This window comes from Fundulus heteroclitus, chromosome 8 (assembly GCF_011125445.2).
Source record: "Fundulus heteroclitus isolate FHET01 chromosome 8, MU-UCD_Fhet_4.1, whole genome shotgun sequence".
NCBI lineage: Eukaryota > Metazoa > Chordata > Actinopteri > Cyprinodontiformes > Fundulidae > Fundulus > Fundulus heteroclitus.
Genome location: NC_046368.1, coordinates 16,548,376 through 16,569,683, shown reverse-complemented (window position 1 = coordinate 16,569,683; position 21,308 = coordinate 16,548,376). Strand labels below are relative to the sequence as shown.

General features: G+C 41.5%; 1 protein-coding gene across 7 annotated transcripts in view; it reads right to left on the bottom strand.

The window, feature by feature from the left end:
* Positions 1-281: 281 nt before the first annotated feature.
* The window catches only part of rgs3a (regulator of G protein signaling 3a), a 181,361-nt gene continuing 160,334 nt past the window's right edge, over positions 282-21,308 (bottom strand). For 5 of the 7 annotated variants that reach the window (XM_036140213.1, XM_036140212.1, XM_036140209.1 and 2 more), the window contains 5 exons: positions 14,795-14,865; positions 4,691-4,792; positions 3,612-3,673; positions 2,567-2,733; positions 282-2,462 (listed from right to left, as the gene is read on the bottom strand). In XM_036140213.1, the coding sequence (XP_035996106.1) occupies positions 2,262-2,462; positions 2,567-2,733; positions 3,612-3,673; positions 4,691-4,792; positions 14,795-14,865 (603 nt within the window). In that variant the 3' untranslated portion in view covers positions 282-2,261. Of the gene's footprint in view, positions 2,463-2,566; positions 2,734-3,611; positions 3,674-4,690; positions 4,793-5,049; positions 6,101-9,049; positions 9,579-14,794; positions 14,866-21,308 lie in introns of those variants that run through there. The other 2 variants (XM_012874500.3, XM_036140210.1) reach the window with 2 other exon arrangements.

Genomic DNA, 21,308 nt, shown 5'->3' with positions numbered 1-21,308 from the left:
ATCAAAAAAAATACAATAAATCAGTCATAATTTTGCCAGCAATCCAAAATAACAAAACATGGGAATCCTAAATAATCTCTTCCTCTTGATTTAATGGTTTTATATGTACCTTTAAATCCAGAGAATAAATAAACTTCTAACCCATGTCATGATTGACCATTTAAACCTACAGCTCCCATTTATTTACAACTTATCCTTTGAAGCATTTCTGAACAATTTGCTGGGGCACATCCATGTCATAATGGTATAAAAAAAAACAAAAAAACACTTGACACCAGACAGATTATTTCGTCAGTCGGTTTATTTATCATTAGCAATGACACCAATTGTACTCTACTGTTTTCACTTGCTATCATAGGAGATGCATTTTGACTTGTAAACAGTGAAAATGATCAAATGCATTTCAGAAAACTCCTTACAAGCAGTGTATGACCAGGGGGGAGAAGAGCAGACTGTACCTGCTCTAAACTATTTTTTAACAATACATGTCATCTTATAGTTGAGTCTCTTGTATTTACATAGATACAGCTGGGTCCCTTACTCATACCAACAGAGACCGGTTTGCTTCTTTTTTGTTTATTTTTAATGTGTTATCACATAGTTTTCTTAAAGAATTATATTTACAACCATTACTGCCCCAGCTGCCTGCTGCTAGGGTGTTAACACACAGAATCAGTCGCTTAAAACTCGATAAACTACTTTATGCTTCTTGAAGTTTACGTTAAGTCAACCTTATAGCTCTAAGTATTGTTTCTCTTAACAAATAAAAAGGTAATGCAGAGCTCAAGCTGTTCCGTCTTCCCCGTTACAAAATACAAATTTATCTAAATAAATGAACAATCCAAACATGATAATAAAATAATAAAAAAAAAGTAAAATAAAAATAAAAATATTGCACTTAAAAGTTCAGGACAGCATTGGACCTGTTTGGTGGTTAAGAGGAAAGTAAAAAGCTTTAGGGCGAGTGCTTTAGAGGACGCGAAGGTGTGTCTTTAGAAGCATCCAGCAAGTTAATCTAAATAAATAGGCAAACCTTGGTACACACAAAACGTTTCTTTTTCCTTTTTTTTCCCACCCAGGCCAGAAAATGAGCAACTCTTGTGCATAGCGCAGTAGGATAAGGGAGTGCAGATTGGATCCCTAAAGCGTGTTGGGGAAAAACAAAACAAAGAAAAAAAGTGTGTTCAGAAAACCAGTAACAGTGAAGAAGATAAACCAAGCCGTAACCTGTAATAGCAATGTCCTGAGAATGCTTCCTGATTAGTCCAGAATGAGCTACAATGTTAAAGGAGATGTTGTCTTCTTCCGGATTTTCAGTTCCTTACAGGAAATAGTCTTTGGAGGCAGGAAGCAAGTCGTCGTCTTTTGTGGTCCCCCCCCCCCCCCCCCCCCTTTTTTTTTCCAACTCAGGCTTCAAACTATTAATGTGCTTGGAGTGGGAGTAGTTCTCACATTGGCGTTTCAGCACAACTGCGATTCAGCCGTTCGTTTTCTTTGCTTGTCCGTCTCTGTAGTCGCGTCCAGTCTTGTATTGAATCGGCAGAGAGCCGTTCGTAGAAGCTTTGAGTGAATGGAAAGTTTAACAGAAAAGTAATAATAATAATAATAATACTAACACCTTGCCCTCCACAGGTAAGGACATGAAGAAGAAAAAAAAATTACATTTTAAACGTACCAACAGCTTTGAAGTTCCTTCTGAGGAGAATGTGGTGAACCAAACAAAGGGTTTTAAAACTGTGATAAAGGGAAAAAGTGACAAAACAGTACCGGACTGTCTTCACGTCTGCAGGTTTTTGGTGCAACCCCTCCTATTCTCCACGACAACTGGACAACAAAACAAATGCATCTTTTCTGTTTTTTTTCTGACATCAGCGTAAAAAAAAAAGAAAAAAAAAAAAGCACATCAGAAACAGTGATCAGACAGGCGTCCATTTCCTGCTCCAGCCCTTGCTTTTTGGGCCTTTGTGAATTTAGTAACATCCATCCATCCATTCACCCATCCATCTGGTAACTGTAAACTACATTCCTTTGCAGTGCCATAACTTTTGAGCCTCTCTTGTCACACAACAAAAATCCTAGTGAACAGGATGACATACACGCGCACACAAACAACAACAATAATAATAATAATAATAATAAAAAAAATGACAAAGGCAAACAATGAAGCTCACATCCCAACCACTGTTGGGTTTCCGTTTTCAAGTCTGCCCCGTTTGTGTCTGTCGTCATCTTTCACTTCTCCTTGTGTCCTTCCTCGTCTCTTATGAGGAGGATGAGGTCGATGTGGCACTGGGCTTTTTTTGGTTAATTAAGTCCAAGTAGAGTTCCGAGCGCAGGAAGCGGGGGTATGAGTCCTTTTCCATCAGCCCGTATATCCGCCTCTGTGCTAAGTCAAAGCAGGAGCGCGTCACATTCTGCAGGTTGTCCTTAGTGTGATCCCTAGTGTACGAATCCAGATTCACCTGCAGGGCATAATCAGAGAGAGATTTGTAAGAAAAAAACAGAAACAAAACAAAATGCAAGAACGACGCTTTTCGAAGCAACCGCCTCCACTTGACTCTCTCACCTCTTTACAAGACTGTATGGCGATGTACTCAGCAAAGATTTTCTTGGCTTTTGAGGCCATCTTGGACTGGGACTTGATTTTCTTGTATTCCTCGCACGCTAGCCAAAATTCCAGGTTCTCCTCGCTGAACTCGGTGCGCAGGAAAGCTCTGAAGGCTGCCAGACCATCTGAGAGGAAACAGAGGGGAGGAGAATAAACAGAGAAGAGTTTACCGAAGTGCCATGGTAACCCCCGCCATTGGAGCCCTCCTTGCAGTTTCAGCTCCTAAAATAGCTCGGCCTTTTCAGTCATGTGGTGTTAATAAAACGAGGGCTGAGATGGGGGGGGGGGAGCCTCAGCAGGGCAGAACTTATCAGTCCAAAACATCCTGTGAGTGAAATTGCCCGTCAACAGTGTCGTTTCTTAATATTCATCGGAGCAGTCCTGCGAGGGAACAACCAGATGGGATGTTTTTGTGTTCGGGAGGGGAAAACACAAATCAACTTTAGCAGTTGGGCCCCTTTTTAAGTTTCTGCTCGGTTAATGATTTGAGGAAGAGGGCATCAAGGGGGAAAGAATGGCAGGAACCGAGTCCACCCACTCTGCACCTTTCCGCTCCCATGAATCACCCGGGCAGATAAGCTGAGCCCGAGCAGGCCCGCCGTCATCTCTTACCTCACTCTGGAGAGCAGCAGTGAGGCAAGAGGTGGAGGAGAGGAAATGAGAAGCAAGGGGAATAAAAAAAAAAAAAAAAGGGGGCCGAGAGCCCCCGAATGAGAAACAGATGTAGGGCTGGATGAGTGTCAGTTGTAAGAGAAATATATCACAATCGGACATAAACTGGATTTTTAACATCTTAAGACACAACGCCTTGTAAACTGTGGGGTTTGTGTGTTGGGATTAAGGAATTATGCAGCAGGTTGCCCTCTCAGATCAGTATAAGCGTGTAATCCACATGTCTCTGTAGTTCCCAACCCCCCACGAGACATGCAGGGGGAGCCTAAGCCTTCAATTAGTTAGTAAATAAGGAAGGAAGGAAGAAAATAAAAAGGGGGGGGAAACTTACATTTGTGCGTCAGGAGTTTGTCAAGCGAGTCCCCCCACTTGAGCGCTTCCTCTGGGGTGGGCCTGCAGATGAAAGCAGAGCGGTTCTTTAGCAAGCCCATTTCAGCCAGGTTTCTCATTGTGTGACCCATCCGCAGGATCTAAAGGCTCCGCCGGGCAGATGAGTGGAAACGCGTGAGCGGACGGATCCTGTCTGAGGCTTCTCTCCGCTGCGGTCTGACACATTCAGCTGAGGCTGGAGGGAAGTGGCAGCACCTTCCAGACATGAGTCAGTCTGCTGCTCTGTGGAGGGGGTTGGCTTTTATAATCCCTCTCAATGCAGTTTGCAGAAAAAGGGGGCGGGGCGCTTCGGACAGCCAATCAGGAGGTGTTCGGGGGGTTGTAGGGGACCACCCACCACCAACCCATGGTGTCTGCCCCCTGGTGCCTCCATGCTTACAATGAATGCATTCTAAGGTTTCTCCCCTCACAGGAATCCACATTTTTAAGCCCCAAACTGAGCCGCTTCGGTTGTTTTAATCACGGCCAACTGTTTTGTTACTGAGCAGTGGAGCCAGCATTTAAATCAGTTTGCAGATTTCTGTGTTTTAGGATCTTAAATACAAAAAAGTAAGATATAAACACACACACACACACAAATACTTTCTTTGAAAAAAAAATAGTATTCGTAAAAAAAAAAAAGTGTATCAGAGCAAATATAGATCTTGGATTATTGTTTGAATTATAAGTCGGTCGAAAACATCACCATAACCACTTATCTATAGTTTTTACAATGCGATGCAAAAAAAAAAATTTAGATGTTTATCCAAGTCTTTATGCAAAATCTAATAAAGATCACGGTATGCTCCTCTGTCTATTCTATGCAACTACTAGAATTAGCTTAACGCGTGCAGCAATGGCTTTACGAACATCTCTCTTTCTATCAGTCTTCTCATTCATTCACATCCTGAAAGCTGCACTACAAAGATGCCGCTGTCTCTCCTGCTGCCCACATGTCTGCCTTCCAACAAAGGCTGGGATCCACAAACCTGTCTCACACTCACGCCCACACGCACACGCTGTCAGGAAGTGGCCACTTACTTGACTGACTTCATGGATTTGTCTAACTTCCCGGCTGGGTTGCTTCCTGGGGACTCATTCCTCCTCCGCAGGAAAGCCAGCCGATTCTTCATGTCTTTGGCCCTGGGAGAAAGAAAGACGGTGGAAGGGGAAGATCGGGAGGTAGGTGAATGCAGGGGAGTAGTGGGGGGTGGGGGGTGGGGGGTGAGGTAGAAAATGGAGAGCAAGGAGAAAACACAGGAAGGAAGCCAGATAAGTTTCCAAGTCTGCAATCCGCAACGGAAACAATCCAAAGTATGGAATCATCAGCTGAGCCGCAAAGTCGGTCCACATAAAACCAAACCAGTAAACAGCGTAAAAAGACAAAAATGTAAATTTACATTGTAGCCTTCAGCCGAGTTATGGTGGCGGGACAGCTCTCCAAAAGGCAAATCGCCTCTTTTCCCCCCGCTTCGCGCCGGCGTCTTTCTTGTCAATCTAATATCTCGATCAGTGCTTTCGATAGAAGCAATGTGGCAGAGGAGGAGAGAGTCAGTCCTCACTCATCTGGTTCACCACGCCGTCCTCGCCGTGTCCACAGAGGTTGCTGAGCGGAAGCTGAGCCAAGGCAGGGGCAACAGGGCACAGGAGCATCTCCACTTCCTCCAGAGTTGGCATCCAAAATCCTCCAGATCACCTTTCTTCCAACCATCTCACACAAAATGAGCGCGGTGAGACTCGTCCGCGGTAGAGACCCAGGTTTGAGTACCCATGTGGTCTAAGAGGATCCTGCACATTCCCATAATCCCATGGTGCGCGTCCTGCCTTTCTCCCGACCTGGAGCACGTGCTGCCTCGTTGGGATGTGACCCCTCTCAGCACCTATTTCCTGAGTCCCTGCTTTTGATTTCCACTGTGGATTGAGCGGCCTGCTAATAACGCAGCGCAGCCCCGTGAGTTGCCCAGGCCTAATCACGGCAAGCTGTCCCCAGCCACAGGCCTCAGGAGAGAACGCATCCGCCAAATTAAGAAACGGCGCTTCCAGATATAGACACTTCTCATTCAAACGAGTATTCACCGGGATGGAACTACAGACAAGTATAAGTACAGTACACGAACACACACGCACCATGAGGACCACTTCCAAGAGCCGCTCTGCCAACTCACAGTTGCCTGACCGATGCTGTCGTGCCAGAAGCAGGTGTTGGAAATCTCTCGCTGATGTACAAAGGCAATAGAGAGGAGGCTGTCTGTGCACGTTGGAAAGTAAGGAGACTAGAACCAGCTGTGGAAATTAGTTTACTTACAACCACGGGACAGGAAAAGTCCAAACATGCCCGCACAAATGGATGAATGAGCTGGAACAGGGAGCAGCTGAAGCGCTCCCTTTATGTTCTGATGAGTGGGATGTTTTATGGAGATTGATTTGAGTGTGGTTAGACTTGTAAGTAAGTCCAATACTCGTTTTCTTTTCAGCTTTCAGCCTATTATAAAACAATCTTATACTACACACACATATATATATATATATATATATATATATATATATATATATATATATATATATATATATATAATTTTTCTTCAGTGCCAAGTAAAAGGCCATTTTGCTTCAAATATAGCCAGGTGAGTCATCCTCGACTGAAATCACATCATTTCCCTGACTGCTGAGCACGAATGCAGACCTTTTGGTTTCAGGAAAACAACGGGGATTCTCAAATGTAGTATACCTGAAAATAGCTCATTCTTGAAAGCCCCGAAGGCTGGAAATACTGCTGGATAAACTCATGACACCAGAGCAAGACTTATTAGATAATTCTATTTTTGGGTTTCGACTTGAGGGCAATTAGGACGAGAGCTGTTTTTAAATAAAAGGGAGCCTCTGTCCTGGCAAAACATGTGAGCGAAGAAGAAACTTATATTTTATAAGCGCTGGAATGTAGGCTCCTGGCCTAACAAAAGACGCCTTATTATTTATGTCTGGTTTTAAACAGGCTGAGCTCATGTGAGAGTGATGAGACAGTAACGTCAAAACAACACTTAAAGGTAAAATCTGTGTTTCTCTCCTGCCACCGTGTGGCTGCCACTGGATACTGCACCTCCGAAGAGCTGACGTCAACCATCAGCAGCCAATTCCCCTACATTAAATAATTCATGGAATATGTGATTAGATTAATTAAGTTAAAGATTATTAATCATATTTTGTATTTATTATATGGTAAAAGAAAATAGAATTATTTTAGCATGTACCGGTCTTCATTAATTTGTCCTGTCGTCCAGCAATATCATAAATTAATTAGATCTTTCAGCCTTGGTGGGTGTGAAAGGGATTTAGACAAGGTCTGCAAATGAGTTGCCTTGAATCTTAACAGATCAAACATTAGGATCTATTAACCAGCAAAATGAAAACCACATGGAGCAAAAGTAATCGGAAACAAATTAATAAGCATCAAACAAATTTAATCTGGTTTTAAAACACCAAATTTAAATCGGTTCCATTTATTGATTACTGATAATTATTTTATTACTGACTATTTAAAAAAAACAATAAGCAAAACTACAACGATTTCCAGCTGAATTGAATTTTCATTGAGTTCAATAAACTTTCAGGGTTCTGGAACAAAATCTAATATTCAGTTTTAACTTTTTCTTTACTTTTTTTTTTCCTCTCTCTCTCAAATGAGAAAACGTTATGGTCCCACATCCCCAGAGGATAAGGATAAGAAGACTCGCTGCTTAGAAATTTCCCCAAGTGTCTCTAATCCACCGAGTCAGTTCACACGTGAGGAGCTGTTACTGGTGGTATTTGGATTATTTCCCTAAGTAAAGTTTCAAAAATAGCTCAAGGCTTAACAAAGTTAAAACAGGGGGAAAGGGGAATCAGACACACTGCACAGCCAATGCATAAGCTACTACTTCTTATACCTAAAAGCACTCTTGGTCACTGGTTCAGTCACATTTCTCAAGCGTCCCCTGTTCCCTCTGCTCCCTGCACTCGAAACACTTTTTGGGGTACCTCTCCATGTTAAACTGCCTTGTTTCCACTTCGCAGCACACATCATCTGCTCCGGTCAGGCCCCTAACACCATTAGCCGTGTATCACCCTCCGTTTGATTTAATACACCCACTAACCTCTCATACTTAACTTGATCCGCTAAGAGGCTGACACATGCTCTGCCAGAGATGATCAAATTAAGATGATCTTTGATCTGCAGTAACCAGCCGGGCCAGACATTTCTGCTCCGCCGCCCGGACGAGCTCTCAGAAGCCAATCCGCCCCGCTGTCTGCTCGCGTCCGTCTGCGAGCGAGCCCTCACGCTTGAGCGGGGAACCGAGAGCTCTTTCGCCCTGTAATTATCTGCGCCTTCCAACGCGCCTGTATTCCCTCTCTGCTTGGCTTACATTAGTTGCACTAATAGCACCCCTCTGGCTATTCCTGGGCGCTGGGAAAAGTAGGCCGCACTCTCAGGGAAAGGCTCCGGTGGCGGCACGTGGGGGGGGGGGAGCGGCAGGCGGACATAATGCAGATCACGGCGTACCGCGTACACGCAGGGAGCAAACCCACTGCCTTGCTTTTTTTTTTTTTTTGTTTATTTTAGACGTACGTTCAAGACGTGGTAAGCCGTCAGCGACGGGTAACGTCGTGGAGAAAGTAGAGCGACGACAGAGGGTGAGGGTCGGCCCCTCTTCGGGTCTATTGACAGAAGGACTGGAGCTGAATAACAGGGCCTGACACACAGACAGGAGCGCGCCTCAGCGGGGGCCTGTTTGTGTGTTTTGCGTCTGTCGGAGCGTGATGATGGGTCAAGTTTAGTGTCACGATGTCTGTAACTTTATACGGCCGATAAACAATTTAGTCTCTGAGATAGCTAGCCAAAAATAAACAAATAACCGTAAAGCGCACAATGTTTCGCACCGCAGCACCAACTAAAAAGGAAAAGAGGGATGCACAGCCATTTTTTAAAATGTTCTTTCTAGTAATACGGCAAAGGGGAATCGTCCCGTGTTTGCTCCTTAAGTGTAGCGCCGTCACGTTGACGATTTCCGTCACTCAGGACTACAAAAAGGAACTCTATGCTTCTGAGCAGAATCACTGTGCTGGCTGCAAAGACCACATGCGCAGTCCTATTCCTGAAATCCAGGTTGGATATAAGAGGAAAAAGGGGACAGCCGTGAGCTAAAGTTAAAGCATCTTCCTCCAAAATAGTTCCAGCACCTCACTCTCATGGGGGGGGGGGGGGGGGGGGCTCCGTCTCCCCCACTGAGACTGTCAAATGAGATCCAAGCAGAGGTCGAATAGCCTCCTTACCACCCTGAGAGCACCCGTTCCAGCAGGACATGAATTAAATCCTCCTTTAATCAAGAGAGAGAGAGAGAGAAAGAAATCCAGCCCTGCTCTTACCTTTCCAGGTATTTCTCTGAGAAATCAACCATGGTGTGAAACATTGACGCTGGCATGAATGTAGCTGCATGTAAGCGTATGTCAGGAGTGGCGGCTGGTCAGGACGCAGGGGTTTGTTTGGCAATCACATTCCTCTAAACCCCCCGAGAGACTCTGCTGGAGCTTTATATAGTTCAGGGGGGTCTGGAGAAGGCGGACCCTGGGCTCACCCAATCCACAGGCAGCCGCTCACGAGATGGAATCCTTCTGCTTGGGGTCTGGCAGGGGTTTACAGCGGAGATAAAGTTTGTCCCTCTAACAAAGCTCGACTAATGCAATGATCTGTTCCACTGACCAGTACAGCAAACGTTGGTAGAGCCCATTGAAACCCGCTGACTCTGAGATTGTTACGTAATCTCTTTTATTGCAGTGTTTCTGCACCGAGGTTGTTGACTAGTATGCTGTGGCGGTAAGTCTTTGCAGGAATGTAAAACGAGTGGAATCAAACTGCATGGATGTGACTCCATGATTAAAAGTTAGCCGATCAAGTTGAGCACTGTGGTAAAATCAAACCTATATAGCTGTGTTTAAAAAAAATGCATGTGCAATCCTATTGTGTCAGCAGTACAACATCTGGAGTATGACAACAAAAACCCTCACAAAAACTTTTTAAAGGGATAGTTCAGAAATTCTGGGTTATGGAGTCATGTGAAATTGGTAAACTATACAATTGTGATTTCAATGGTATATGGTGGTATGGATTGAAATTAAACCCCATTTCCCTAGTCTTGCTTGCTTCCCTCCATCATAATGAAGATGCTGCCATCACTCTTTTTGAGCTTTAGCGTTTTACTCGGTGAAATCTGAATCGGGATGTTGAGAATAAGGCTGGAAAAAGTCCATTCAGCTGGCGAAATGTATTACTAAGAAGCAGAGAGTGACTGAATGGACTGTGATTGTTACACTGAAGCAGTCCTTTGCGATTTTGCACAAATTAATGCTGCAGTGGTGACTGGGATTCTATATACTGGGCAGCTGTAGTTACAAGCACTTAACATCTAGCAAATACCAGTTAGAATGAATCATTGAAAAATGCCACAGTGTTTGCCATAATCTTTGTTTAATAAACCTTTCAACAGTTGTCCGGCTTGCATTGGTTATTTATTTAGAAAAAAAGCTAATTATTTTTATTATTTATACAGTAAATGGGAGGAGCGGGCGGTGCACCACCAATGGTCTTGCTGTGTGGGAAAGACATAACCTGGCCAGCTAGTCAAGGCACTTCTTGCTGTTTTTCTTTCAAAGATAAAATTGTGGTTTCTGATAAAAACAGATGCGATAGCAGCAGCTACGTGTGTGTCCTGCGATGCCAAGTTTATGTTGGTTCGGCTGTGGGCTCAGCAGCTCTTGCTTTCGTGGCACCGGTATGTCCCGCCTTAAGCCACAGTACTGCAACGTGATTGGCCCGAACCGTTTTGGTTCGGACACAAACGGTTGAAGCCGGAGCGGTACAAGATGGATTCTCGTGTGTTTGTGAACGCATAAATACTGCGAGAACTCATCTTGCAGGCAAGGTTATGAAACACACTCTAAGTACTGAACACGTAATGCATAGCTAGCGAAGGCGGTGTAAAAACTCGATAGAATAGCATCCCTTTAAACCAGTAAAATAGTTTTGCTTATCACTCTGCTTTAAAGTTAAATCACGCAGCTATTCTTACCCACAACATGAAATGTTCTGTCCTGTTTCAGCAGGAGAAGTAATTGGTGGTGCACCTACCCCACCCAACCAATGATCGACTTCTCTGTAAATAACAGTGACAAATGTTTAGAGGTTCTAAATTGAGTTTATTCATAAACTGCTACATTATTTTTTTTCAGAGTGGAGCTCTTCTTAACACTGGAAAAGTCCATTTTACTCCTCTTTGACTTTCAGTTAGCTTATCTTGATTTCCCCAAATGACCAAAAAGAGAAATATCCACTGTCGGTAACTCTGGTTGCTTTTGACAGAACCTCACTTCAAAAACTGTAAACTATCCCTTCATCGCAGTTTAGCCGTACTTCAATGTTTCTTTACAAATTTAAAATAAAAAAGAGGATTATCAGCTTTATTATATATTATTTAACGCTGCTATGACACCTTACAAAATGCTAAATATAATCCAGAGAGTTCTTGTTACATCAGCAGCTTAGGGTGGTTAACATAAACTAAGTCAGGAGTGTATGGCATGGCTAGAGCACTCTTGTCACCTACATAATAGTAACTCCTGCTGGACCGATTTTAACAGCACAGAGGATTACTTACACACTATACTGTGGTAAAAGAAAAATCATGTACATCATTACTAGATTTCTCAGTAAACAATTCCACTGATAATATGTAGACAATCAGAAACAGACAGTCAGTGTTTCAGTGTGTCTGTCGAGCATCTGTCTAGATTTCTTTCTCATGTGAAGAAGTCTAGAACTAATTGCTAAATCGTTAGCATCCCATTCTTGGGGCTAAAAAAAAAATCCCATTACACTAAGTGAAGAGGTATACATCAAGGAATACTTCGATTGACCTTATAGGGCAAATAATAAGAGACAGAGATCTGGAAGATAATCTACAGAAAACTTAGCATAGGAAGTGAACAGGCATGTGGAAACATGAAGAAATGCATGAAAATGCATAGCATAGGCAAAAAAAGGTGATTAAATGTTAAGATACTGTTAAGGAAGTAAAGGGAGCCTGATAGATAATATATGATTGACAAGAATGCCATTTGATTTGAAGAATTGTAAAGAGAGAAAAGCAGCCATAGAACGTGGTGAGCTACTTGTATTTTTCCACAGTTGAGCGAAAAACATATTGACTACTCTTTCCTAATATGTTGTTGGTTCTATACGGGTTGTGAACACAACACTCTCTGACCAAGACTTATACCCTTCAAGACCTCTGAAGGTACCCTGTGGTATCTAACACCACAATGTTAGCAGCAGAAACTTACAGGCAAAGTAGGCTGTGACTTGGAGCTACACCGAATCAAACATCCTCCAGGACATCCCCGGACATTTTTCCCCCTTTGCGTCATTGTCGGTTTGTTCTCACTATGGCTTAATGAGTTTTAAAGTTGCCCCATACCGACTGTGGGGCAACTTTACTGGGACTGAGGCTTCTTTCATTATCTGCGGGGTTATTTTTCGCTTCTTTCTGAGAGTCCTTTAGATACACAAGGCATTAGAGACTGATTCTAAGCTGCAGTCTTTCAACGAGAACTGAATTTGGAACCAGCACCAAAGCCACACGCTGAAAATTATTAGTAAAGATGAGATAAGAGGAAATCTTTAGCGCTCCCACTGGATGGGGATAGCGCGAAAACGATTTTAGCCAGAGGTCAGAGAGCACAGTCTAAACCTATAAATAGCTCTGACAGGTTTTGCAGTTGCGAGGTATATTTCTTCTACACGCCGACGTCCATCCCCTGGCTCCCACGGCTCTTTCTGTAGGTTACATATCAGCCTTCAACATCTGGAGGAAATAATTTCATTTCCTTTGTGCGCGGTTGGGAAGCCGGAGATTTCAATCTATAGCGTCGACATATATTGAATTTGTATTCCTTTGAGTCACACAAGAAAGATATTGTGTTCAGAACATGTTTAGTTGTGTTACTTTTCTATGAGTGAGTAGATATTGCTGCTGCTTTTCAGACCAGCCGAATGAAAAATGTCAGGAAGCACTATGGACCAATTAAACAAATGCAATAAGCTAACGACGTTGGGAGCTCATTGGGGCACGAGGATTGCTGTGTTAACATACAGATCCCGCAGTGCATGACAAGCTTTGTGACTTGTTCTCAGTTTATTGATTTACGATGACAGAAGAGAACCGCATCATGACAAGATCTACTCTTTATCAGCAAAAGACAAACTACTCTCCTTTATGCAGCTGTCATCGGAGTCACAACTGCGTAGAGCAGATGCCTCTTGTCAAACATCATATATATGACTCCTTCAAGCTAATGGTCACTGCACCTGGAAAACTTACCAGACATTTGTTAAAAAAAAATATAAAAAAAACATCAGTCAGCATATAGAACTGTGGCAAGGAAGGAAATATAGGCTGCTACATGATAGGAATGTAGCTAATGGACCATGTAGCTGCCTGAAATCTTCTGTTCAATAAGCACAGAGCATAGCATGGTATCCGGTAAAAATAAGTACATCTGAAAAGTGCGCTTCGTATTTTTATTGAGCCCCCGTTTACTTAAATAATTCTCAGAGTAAACAGTTGCCTTCACTAGTCACCTTGTTATAAAAAGACTCCACTAGTATGTAATTTAAAAACGTCACAGTCAATCACAATATATGTGGCATGACTTGAAAACTGATATTCACATGTCCTCTAAAGCCAATCTAGAGCTACTTTGTAAAGAAGAATTGTCTACTTTTTGGTCCGAGGATATGTAAAGCTTTGCAACTGTAAGTGAAATTAAAAGTATTGTTTAGGGCTAGGGTGTATTGTGTAAATAGGACAAGATGTATTAAAAAAAAAGGGTGTGAATATTTTTGCAAGGCCCAGTTTGGTCTATCTCATATCTTAAAGCTCTAACCTCAAGTGACGTTTCCACTGAATCCGTTTTAAACTTCATTGCATTGAAAGGGTTGAGGCTTTTGATTTGATCATGGATTATTTTTTTTTTTAATTGGTGCCACCTTGAAGATGTATCTTTATATGCTGCTATCAAGCAATTATCTCAGAGCAATGACAGCAAATGATGTCAGCAACTAACACTGACTGTGTTTGTGTCTCACTTACTTTGCCAGCATGTCAGCAGAGGATCTAACACTATCTCTTTGGCTAGTTGACATCATTTATTTCCTTAAACTATGGCTACAAACAAAATTTTAAACCTATGCCCAACATCTACAATGACACAATCATTGATTCCTGGCATTTAAATATACTTTACAAATATATTTATTTATACTATAAATAAATCACTCATGCTGAGTTAAATCAATGTTAAATGTTAATAGCAGCACAACAAAAAATACTACTCCAGACTCCTGGAGTAAAACAAAGCTGTGGAATTTTAATCGCTTAATCTGCTGTTAAGCTAAACAGCAGCAAAAAACAAAAAAACAAAAAAAAAAACAGCCTGACAGTGAGAACAAAAAGGCAGCTAGCAAGCCTTTTGACAGCCTCTGTTTTATGGCCCTTAAGTGCAAAGAAATGCTCTGATCTAATGGAGAGGAGAGTGAACAGCTGATGAATCACAAAGGTGTCGACACACCAGAAAACACATATACACTTCTCACACCTCTGACTGTGTCGGACACACATGTGGTCCTGCACACCTCAGTTTTTCACACCCAATGTTTCACCAGTCCACTTAGCAGATTTACCTGAAAGGAGCGGACCGGGTTGTCGCTATAAATTTCTGCTGGAGGCCAAAATAGTTTTTAATTAAGTAGAAGTGTAACTTCCAGAAGTTCTCACAACAACAGCCCGGTAACGACCAAACTAATGCAACGCTAGAGAAGGTCCTGATGTCTCAGCTGCAAAAAAAAACATCATTGGCCTTTTGTTTGAAAAGAAGAAATCGTCTCAGAACAATAGCTGTTAAACCACGGGTGTGAAACTGATCTTTGTTTAAATTAGCCCGAAAATTAAAGGCTAATTCCTGAACTGCGATCTCCGTCCAAGCTGCCTCGCCGCTATTTCCATTCTTACTTATCCTCACAAACCATGTCTTAAACGAGATTGAGAAGGGAGTACTTACAGGTTCTTGGACTTCTTCTTCTTTGTGCCGTCAGGGCTGACCTCGCAGCTGCAGGCGGATCCGGCGCTCAGCTGTGTGTGGGGGGGGGGGGGGGGGGGGGGGGGGGAGAGGAAACAGAGGACACGCTGCATCATCCACCCGCCACACTTTAAACAGGGAGACCCTGGCAGGGCCTCTGCAGGATATTTTTGACAAGATCGTACATGCAACCTGGGTAGCCTCTAAGCTTGTAAATCCAGGGTGTCCGGCCGAGATGGATGGAGCGTGACACATGTACAGCGAATCTAACAAAAACTGCTAACCCAGAGCGGTGGTCTACATCGTAAAATCCCACAAAGCCCTCTGGAGGTGTGCGGCTGTATCTTGCTCAATGAAACTGAGCAGGCAGCGGATGCTGGGTACGACCAGTGTATAACAAAGGAGGGAAACTGAGTGAGAATGAGAGAGTGTGAAGGCCCACAGCTGTTGTTTCTGAAGGCCCTCCAGCTGTGGCCAAGGTTTAAAGTGTTGAACTGGGACCCCATGGTTTCGCATTACACTTTCTTTCAGGCCAGCCTTTTGATTGGTCCGTAGGAAAAAGGAAGTTGCTTCAGGGTGGAGAAGGGGTCAATCTCCACTAATCTGATGGCCTGAAGCCGCCCCATTGTGTGTCTGTGTGTGTGTTGTGTGTGTGTGAGTCTCTAAATAATGAGCCATTGTATTACAGGAACATACAATTGAATCTGAGCTAGATACTGGCAATGGCTGGTAACACATGGTTGGTGTTTTCTACTTCTGTGGGAACCAATTTGAGTTTCAACCTTGAGGGTGGGGACAGACAGTGAGAGCATGTTGCCAGGCCTTCATTTATTCCAGCTTTTGGGAGGAATAAAAAAATAAAATGCCCACCTTCTGGCCTTAAATCTAACTGCAAAGTGTGAAGTAAAAAAACTATCCAGTAACATAAAAGATATTCACTATCACCAAAGATTAGAACAGAAATAAACCCATTTTAATTATCATGGATTGATGCTACATTCCTGGCTTCAAGCTTTTCCAGCTGCCATTTTCAATAACTCCTGAAAAATACACAGTTTTGTAGTCTTTCATCTTATGTGCTGAAATAAAAGACAATCTTTTACAAGAAAACATATCTACGCTTTTAGTATGAATCAAAGCAAGTCAGTTACAGTCAATAAAGTACGCTGAAAGCCATACTTTTTTACCTCTTCATGTGAAAATGTGGTTTATGGTAAGATAAAACTTCTTCTTCTCACCTTCTTTAAAACATGTCACAGGGAAAATTAAACCACAACGAAAAAGAGAAATTTGTCTGTAAACAGAATTATTGGCAACATTAGAAGCAACGGTGTTTGGCCACACTAGCAATCTGTTGCTAGCATGAGATTGTTTTGGCATGTGTGGGAAGTTAAACCTAGTTAGGGTGGGCACTGTCAGAATGGCCACATTGTATTTTGGTTTAATGCAGTTAAAAAATCATTATAAGCCCCATGGCTTCACATTTCCTGCATTATACACCTATCAGTCTGGAGCCACTCAACATTAGTGTTGAATGTCATGATATCTGAATAACTTAAATTAACCAAACAATGAACTATTTTAAACCTTTAGCATTTTAACATTTGTTGGCTACATATAGATGCTACTATTGGTAAATTTTCTGCCAAGTTTCGACCTCAACAAACACAATGAAGTAATTTGATCAAGCTGATCTACTTGTTTATTCCGATTTAGATTCTTTCATACCATCAAACTTTTTACTCATTGTTTTTCTCATCCCATTTACTTTGAGAGTGCTTAAACGCCAGTGAAAGGATTACCTTAATGCTTTCATCATTTTCTAAAGCAGGGCAGCAGTAAAACTTGTAATGGCAGATCAGAAACTCAGACCTTGATGAATATTAATGGCTGTAAGCTGAGAAGCTTAGTTGCAAAGGCGCATTTAAATTCTGTATGATCAAGCCGTTTGCTGTGTCTGTGATTGGATCAGAATCATTAAAACCCTGAATGTAAACTGCTGAGGGCTGTGACGTGTTTTTCTGGAGTTTGTTGCGGTTGGAAAACTACAATAATGTCCTCTTTGCATTCAGACCGAAGTCACAGTTGACTGTGAGAAGTGAATGAGTCCAACCTGTGTGCGTGCGTGTGTGTGTGTGTGTGTGTGTGTGTGTGTGTGTGTGTGTGTGCACGAGCAGTTCCATCTTTGTCCTCTGATTCTGAAATCTGAAAATATTTTTTTCTTGTGGCCACTCCTCAACCTCTTGAATGGGTTAAATCGATTCATTTTAAACCTGACACACATTTAAAGAGATTAAATAAATAAAAATAAATCTCTTGTGACTAATCAGACAATTATATGTATGACCGGTTCGAATGAGTGATTAGATCAAACGCAAATGGAGACTAATATATAGTTATTAGTAATGTTAACTCTGCTAATCATACCAATCACTAAAACTTATAACTTTGTAGCTTGAAGATGTTTTTGAGAAAATCCTTGTTTAATTTTAACGCAAACATGTTAATGTTAAGACTTTCAATTTTATAGAAAGGAAAAATTATTTTGTGGTATTTTTTATTTATTTTTAATGAAATTGGAATTGGTAAAAAAAAAATGGAAACAGCAGGTCAGACCTTTACAAGATTGATGTTCAGCGACAATATCTTTAACTAGTGCATCTCTACAGGTTTATATGACGAAGATATCTTACCAATGCAGAAAAAAGTATGGCATAAGTGCAATGAAGATGCAGTGAAAGCCTATTAAGCATGCCAATGTGCTAGAGGAATCAACACAGAAGCCGTTCTGCCAAATGAGTCCTCTGGTACCTTTCAAACGTGGAGATGGATGACCATCTTCTCATAACAATTTAACCAGCTGAACGAACTCCTATTTCAAAGCCTGCAACCACTGCAAACAACAGCCATGACTTAGTTTATCTATTTTCCATTTCCCTCCTGGTTAATTAAGTCTCTAATGATCATAAATTACGTCCAACTCTGAATCCCTCACTTCAGAGGGAAAAAGCTCACAGTAAAGCATGGTAGCCCACGTGCCATCTTCATAAAATCACACAAACGTTTCGAAAAAGAGGAAAGGACTTTGCCCTTTTTGGAGACATCTGTTCTCCGGTCAGGTCAGTTAACAAAACAGCTAGCTTCGAGCTGAATGAAGTGTGGAAGGCCAGGCCAGGCCAAGCGGGGACATGGTGGTCTCGTTATGTGGTCTGATCCTCTCACAGACATTTTACACACCAGTCTGGAACATGCTGAGCACATTTGGTGAGGTGCTAAACTGGTGTCATTGATGCCATCCAAGTTGGAACAGAGATAGAGATAGAGAGAGAGAGAGAGAGAGAGAGAGAGAGAGAGAGAGAGAGAGAGAGAGAGAGAGAGAGAGAGAGAGAGAGAGAGAGAGAGAGAGATTGTGACTGTAGTTTTGAATTTGAAAGAATAATTTTGATATGTGCACAGTTCTGCACAGTTCTGCATTGCTTGTCTATCCAGTTGTTAAACTAGTGATACATTTGATGGAACCAACAATGAATTAATAGGGAATGCTGTTCCCTTAACTGATTTTTGAAGCACCTTTCTCAATAATCTAACCTATGAAAGAAGACTATTATTTATTTGTGTGGGCTTTATCTTTAAAAACCCTCAAACCTTTTTTTCATCAAAGGTTTAGAGCCATGAAGAATTATGAACCAAATATTGTGACAATATACCCATGGAACCGACTTGTATGAGTTATATTGTAAAACGCCAACATCATCATTTTTACTCATACTGGTTTAATTCCATTAGTAACTACTTTGGCAATTTTCTATTACATTTTAAGGGTTGTATTCCAAAGAGTATCTGCCTATAGAGAGCTCTTTTTTTAAAGGTTTAAAAACAACCTTTGCTTCACTAAATAAAAGCTGATTGCTTAACATACTGTGGGTTGTTGTTTTAGACTTGATTTATGCTGCAAGTGATGGAAATAGTTGTTATAATCATTGTTTGTACCTGCAAACCTGACAAATAAACTCACCCCTGAAAGTGTGGCAATAATCCGTGTTTGCTGTTTTCAGTCACAGAATAAAGAGTTACAAAATATAATTTAACAAAATTGTCCAGCTTGAAACAAGCTAGGGCTGCCAACACCTTTTCACTTTTCTTTAATGTAGAAAGTACTGAATAAGTGTTACGGTGTATTTTTTTTTTACGTATACTTCTGCTGGGGTGTTTCTTCCTGCAAAAGGGGGGTTTTCCTTTCCACTGTCGCTGCATGCATGCTCCGTACGAGCGAATGCTGCAAGTCAACAGCTCAATGCTATCTGCTGGGTTTCTATATAAAAGACTTGTTAACCAATTTGAACAATAAATTCAATTTTTTATAATTAGGATCAGTTGGAATGTATGTAAGTGATGTGGATTCTGTCTGCATGATTTGATTGAATTGACTTTTTCTGGTCAATTGGCACAGTAAAAATTTACAGAATTGAACTGAATTAAGTAATAATTCATTATAAGACTGAATTTCTTATTTTTGAAGAGTAGCTGGGAGCTTTAGCGTGAAAGGCCAGCTGAATGACTGTTAAACCTGGTTTTGGTAAATTAGTAATGTGGAGCTTAATTTTGCACTACTCTAACTCATGAGAGATTGAAACGACTTTTTGAAAGGTTTCTGTTAATTTTGTTTTTAAATATACTTCCATGTCCCTTTTTCATCACAAATCCGTTACTAATGTGGAACTTAACATTTTCCCAGCAACTGAAACTGTTTATGTTGTTCGAAACGCAAATACCTAAAATTGAACCTGACCAAAATGCACACACAGAGAGGAACCCGTGTCTACACCCTCAGTCAGAATACGTGACAGTATCTTGTCTGTGAAACACAAGGCATGACAATAAATTGCACCCCCATAACTTCCTACAGAATAAAAGTCATCTTCCTTTTAATAACTATTTATGGGAGTGGAGGTGCAATATACAGCACATCAATTGAATTATACCTCAGTGGAGTCATTATAGGTAGTAAAAAAACAACAATACATGAGTATTTACCTGGGAATAGCATCAGAACACAAGAGGACAACAAACGGATACGTAAATCTGATATTTTTGGAAACGTCAACTGACGTACTGTATATAATGCAACAGGGAAATACAAGACTACATAAACAGCCCACATACTCAAACTTTACTTCAAAACTGTTGTTTTAATTTGTCCAGCAGCTCATTCTTAACAGAAGGAACATTCTTAGGAAGTAACATTTAGCAACAGGAGATGCGTTATGTTCACACGTGTCATCTGCGTGCAACAAGAGCTTCTACATTTGTTTGGGTTGCATTACATTTAATATTGAGCTAGACAGTCATAGGGAAGTGACCGAGTAAGCCACAAATTTACAAAAGGAACAAGATCAGATTTTCACTTACATCTAAAAGAGTTTGAATATAATTAAAAAATATCTAATTAGAATTTCAAATCATGACTGATAACATGACTATTTAACATAAATGTAGGATGTGCAGCCCATAGCCCCATTTCCACCTCCTCGGTTTGTCGCGCTCTTCTCCACTTGCCCTGTGAGCATTTTAGCAATAGTTTTTTTTCAGGGCTAGTTTGGGATTTTCCAGCCCTGCTCAGGAGCAGGGTCAGATCGAGTGGACTTGAGCGGAGTTTTGATGTGAACAAACTGCTTTTCGGTGATTGGCCGAAGGGGGCAAGGAGAAACGAGAAGGTTTTTTCTAAGAGGAAGTCCAGAAAAACGGAAGCGTGATGACATTAATTTTAAGGACCACCAAGAATGGAGTGGGCCAAACCAAATATAACATTAATTGACAATACTGTTTACAAACAGTGAACCACTTCTGAAGGAAAAAAGAAAACACTTAAGCTTTCTATACACAGACATGCTGTACTCTCTCTTTCTCTCTCTCTCTCTCTCTCTCTCTCTCTCTCTCTCTCTCTCTCTCTCTCTGTCTCTCATGTGTGATCCTGGTATACTTGAGTGATATGTGATATGTAATACCTGATTGTTTCATATAAATTCATTAACAGTAGTCTTTTCTTTATAGTCTTAAAATTTAATTAGATTTAATTGTTACCCTCATGCAGTAGTGCAAAAACCTCTAAATGGTGATCCCTCTTTCAAGCACCACAGCTTACTGAAATTGGAACGTATAGCCTTGTTAAAAAAAAAATCTTTAATTTAAATACAAAAGTCACAAATCTGTCATGATTATACAGAATGGAGTTTTGGGCTTTTCATGTAAACGCTCAGGCAGACAGATCCTACCCTGGCCCCAAATGCACAAAGGAGACTTTCCACATAGAGCCTGTTCTAAAAATAACTTTGGTATGTGTGTGTGTGTGTGTGTGTGTGTGTGTGTGTGTGTGTGTGTGTGTGTGTGTGTGTGTTACATTCCTGAAAGAAGACAGTGAGAGAGCAGAGAATTTGCCAAAGACCACACGGGGCTGTGGCCCCCTGAGGTTTAATGTGCAGATGTTGACACAGTGTTA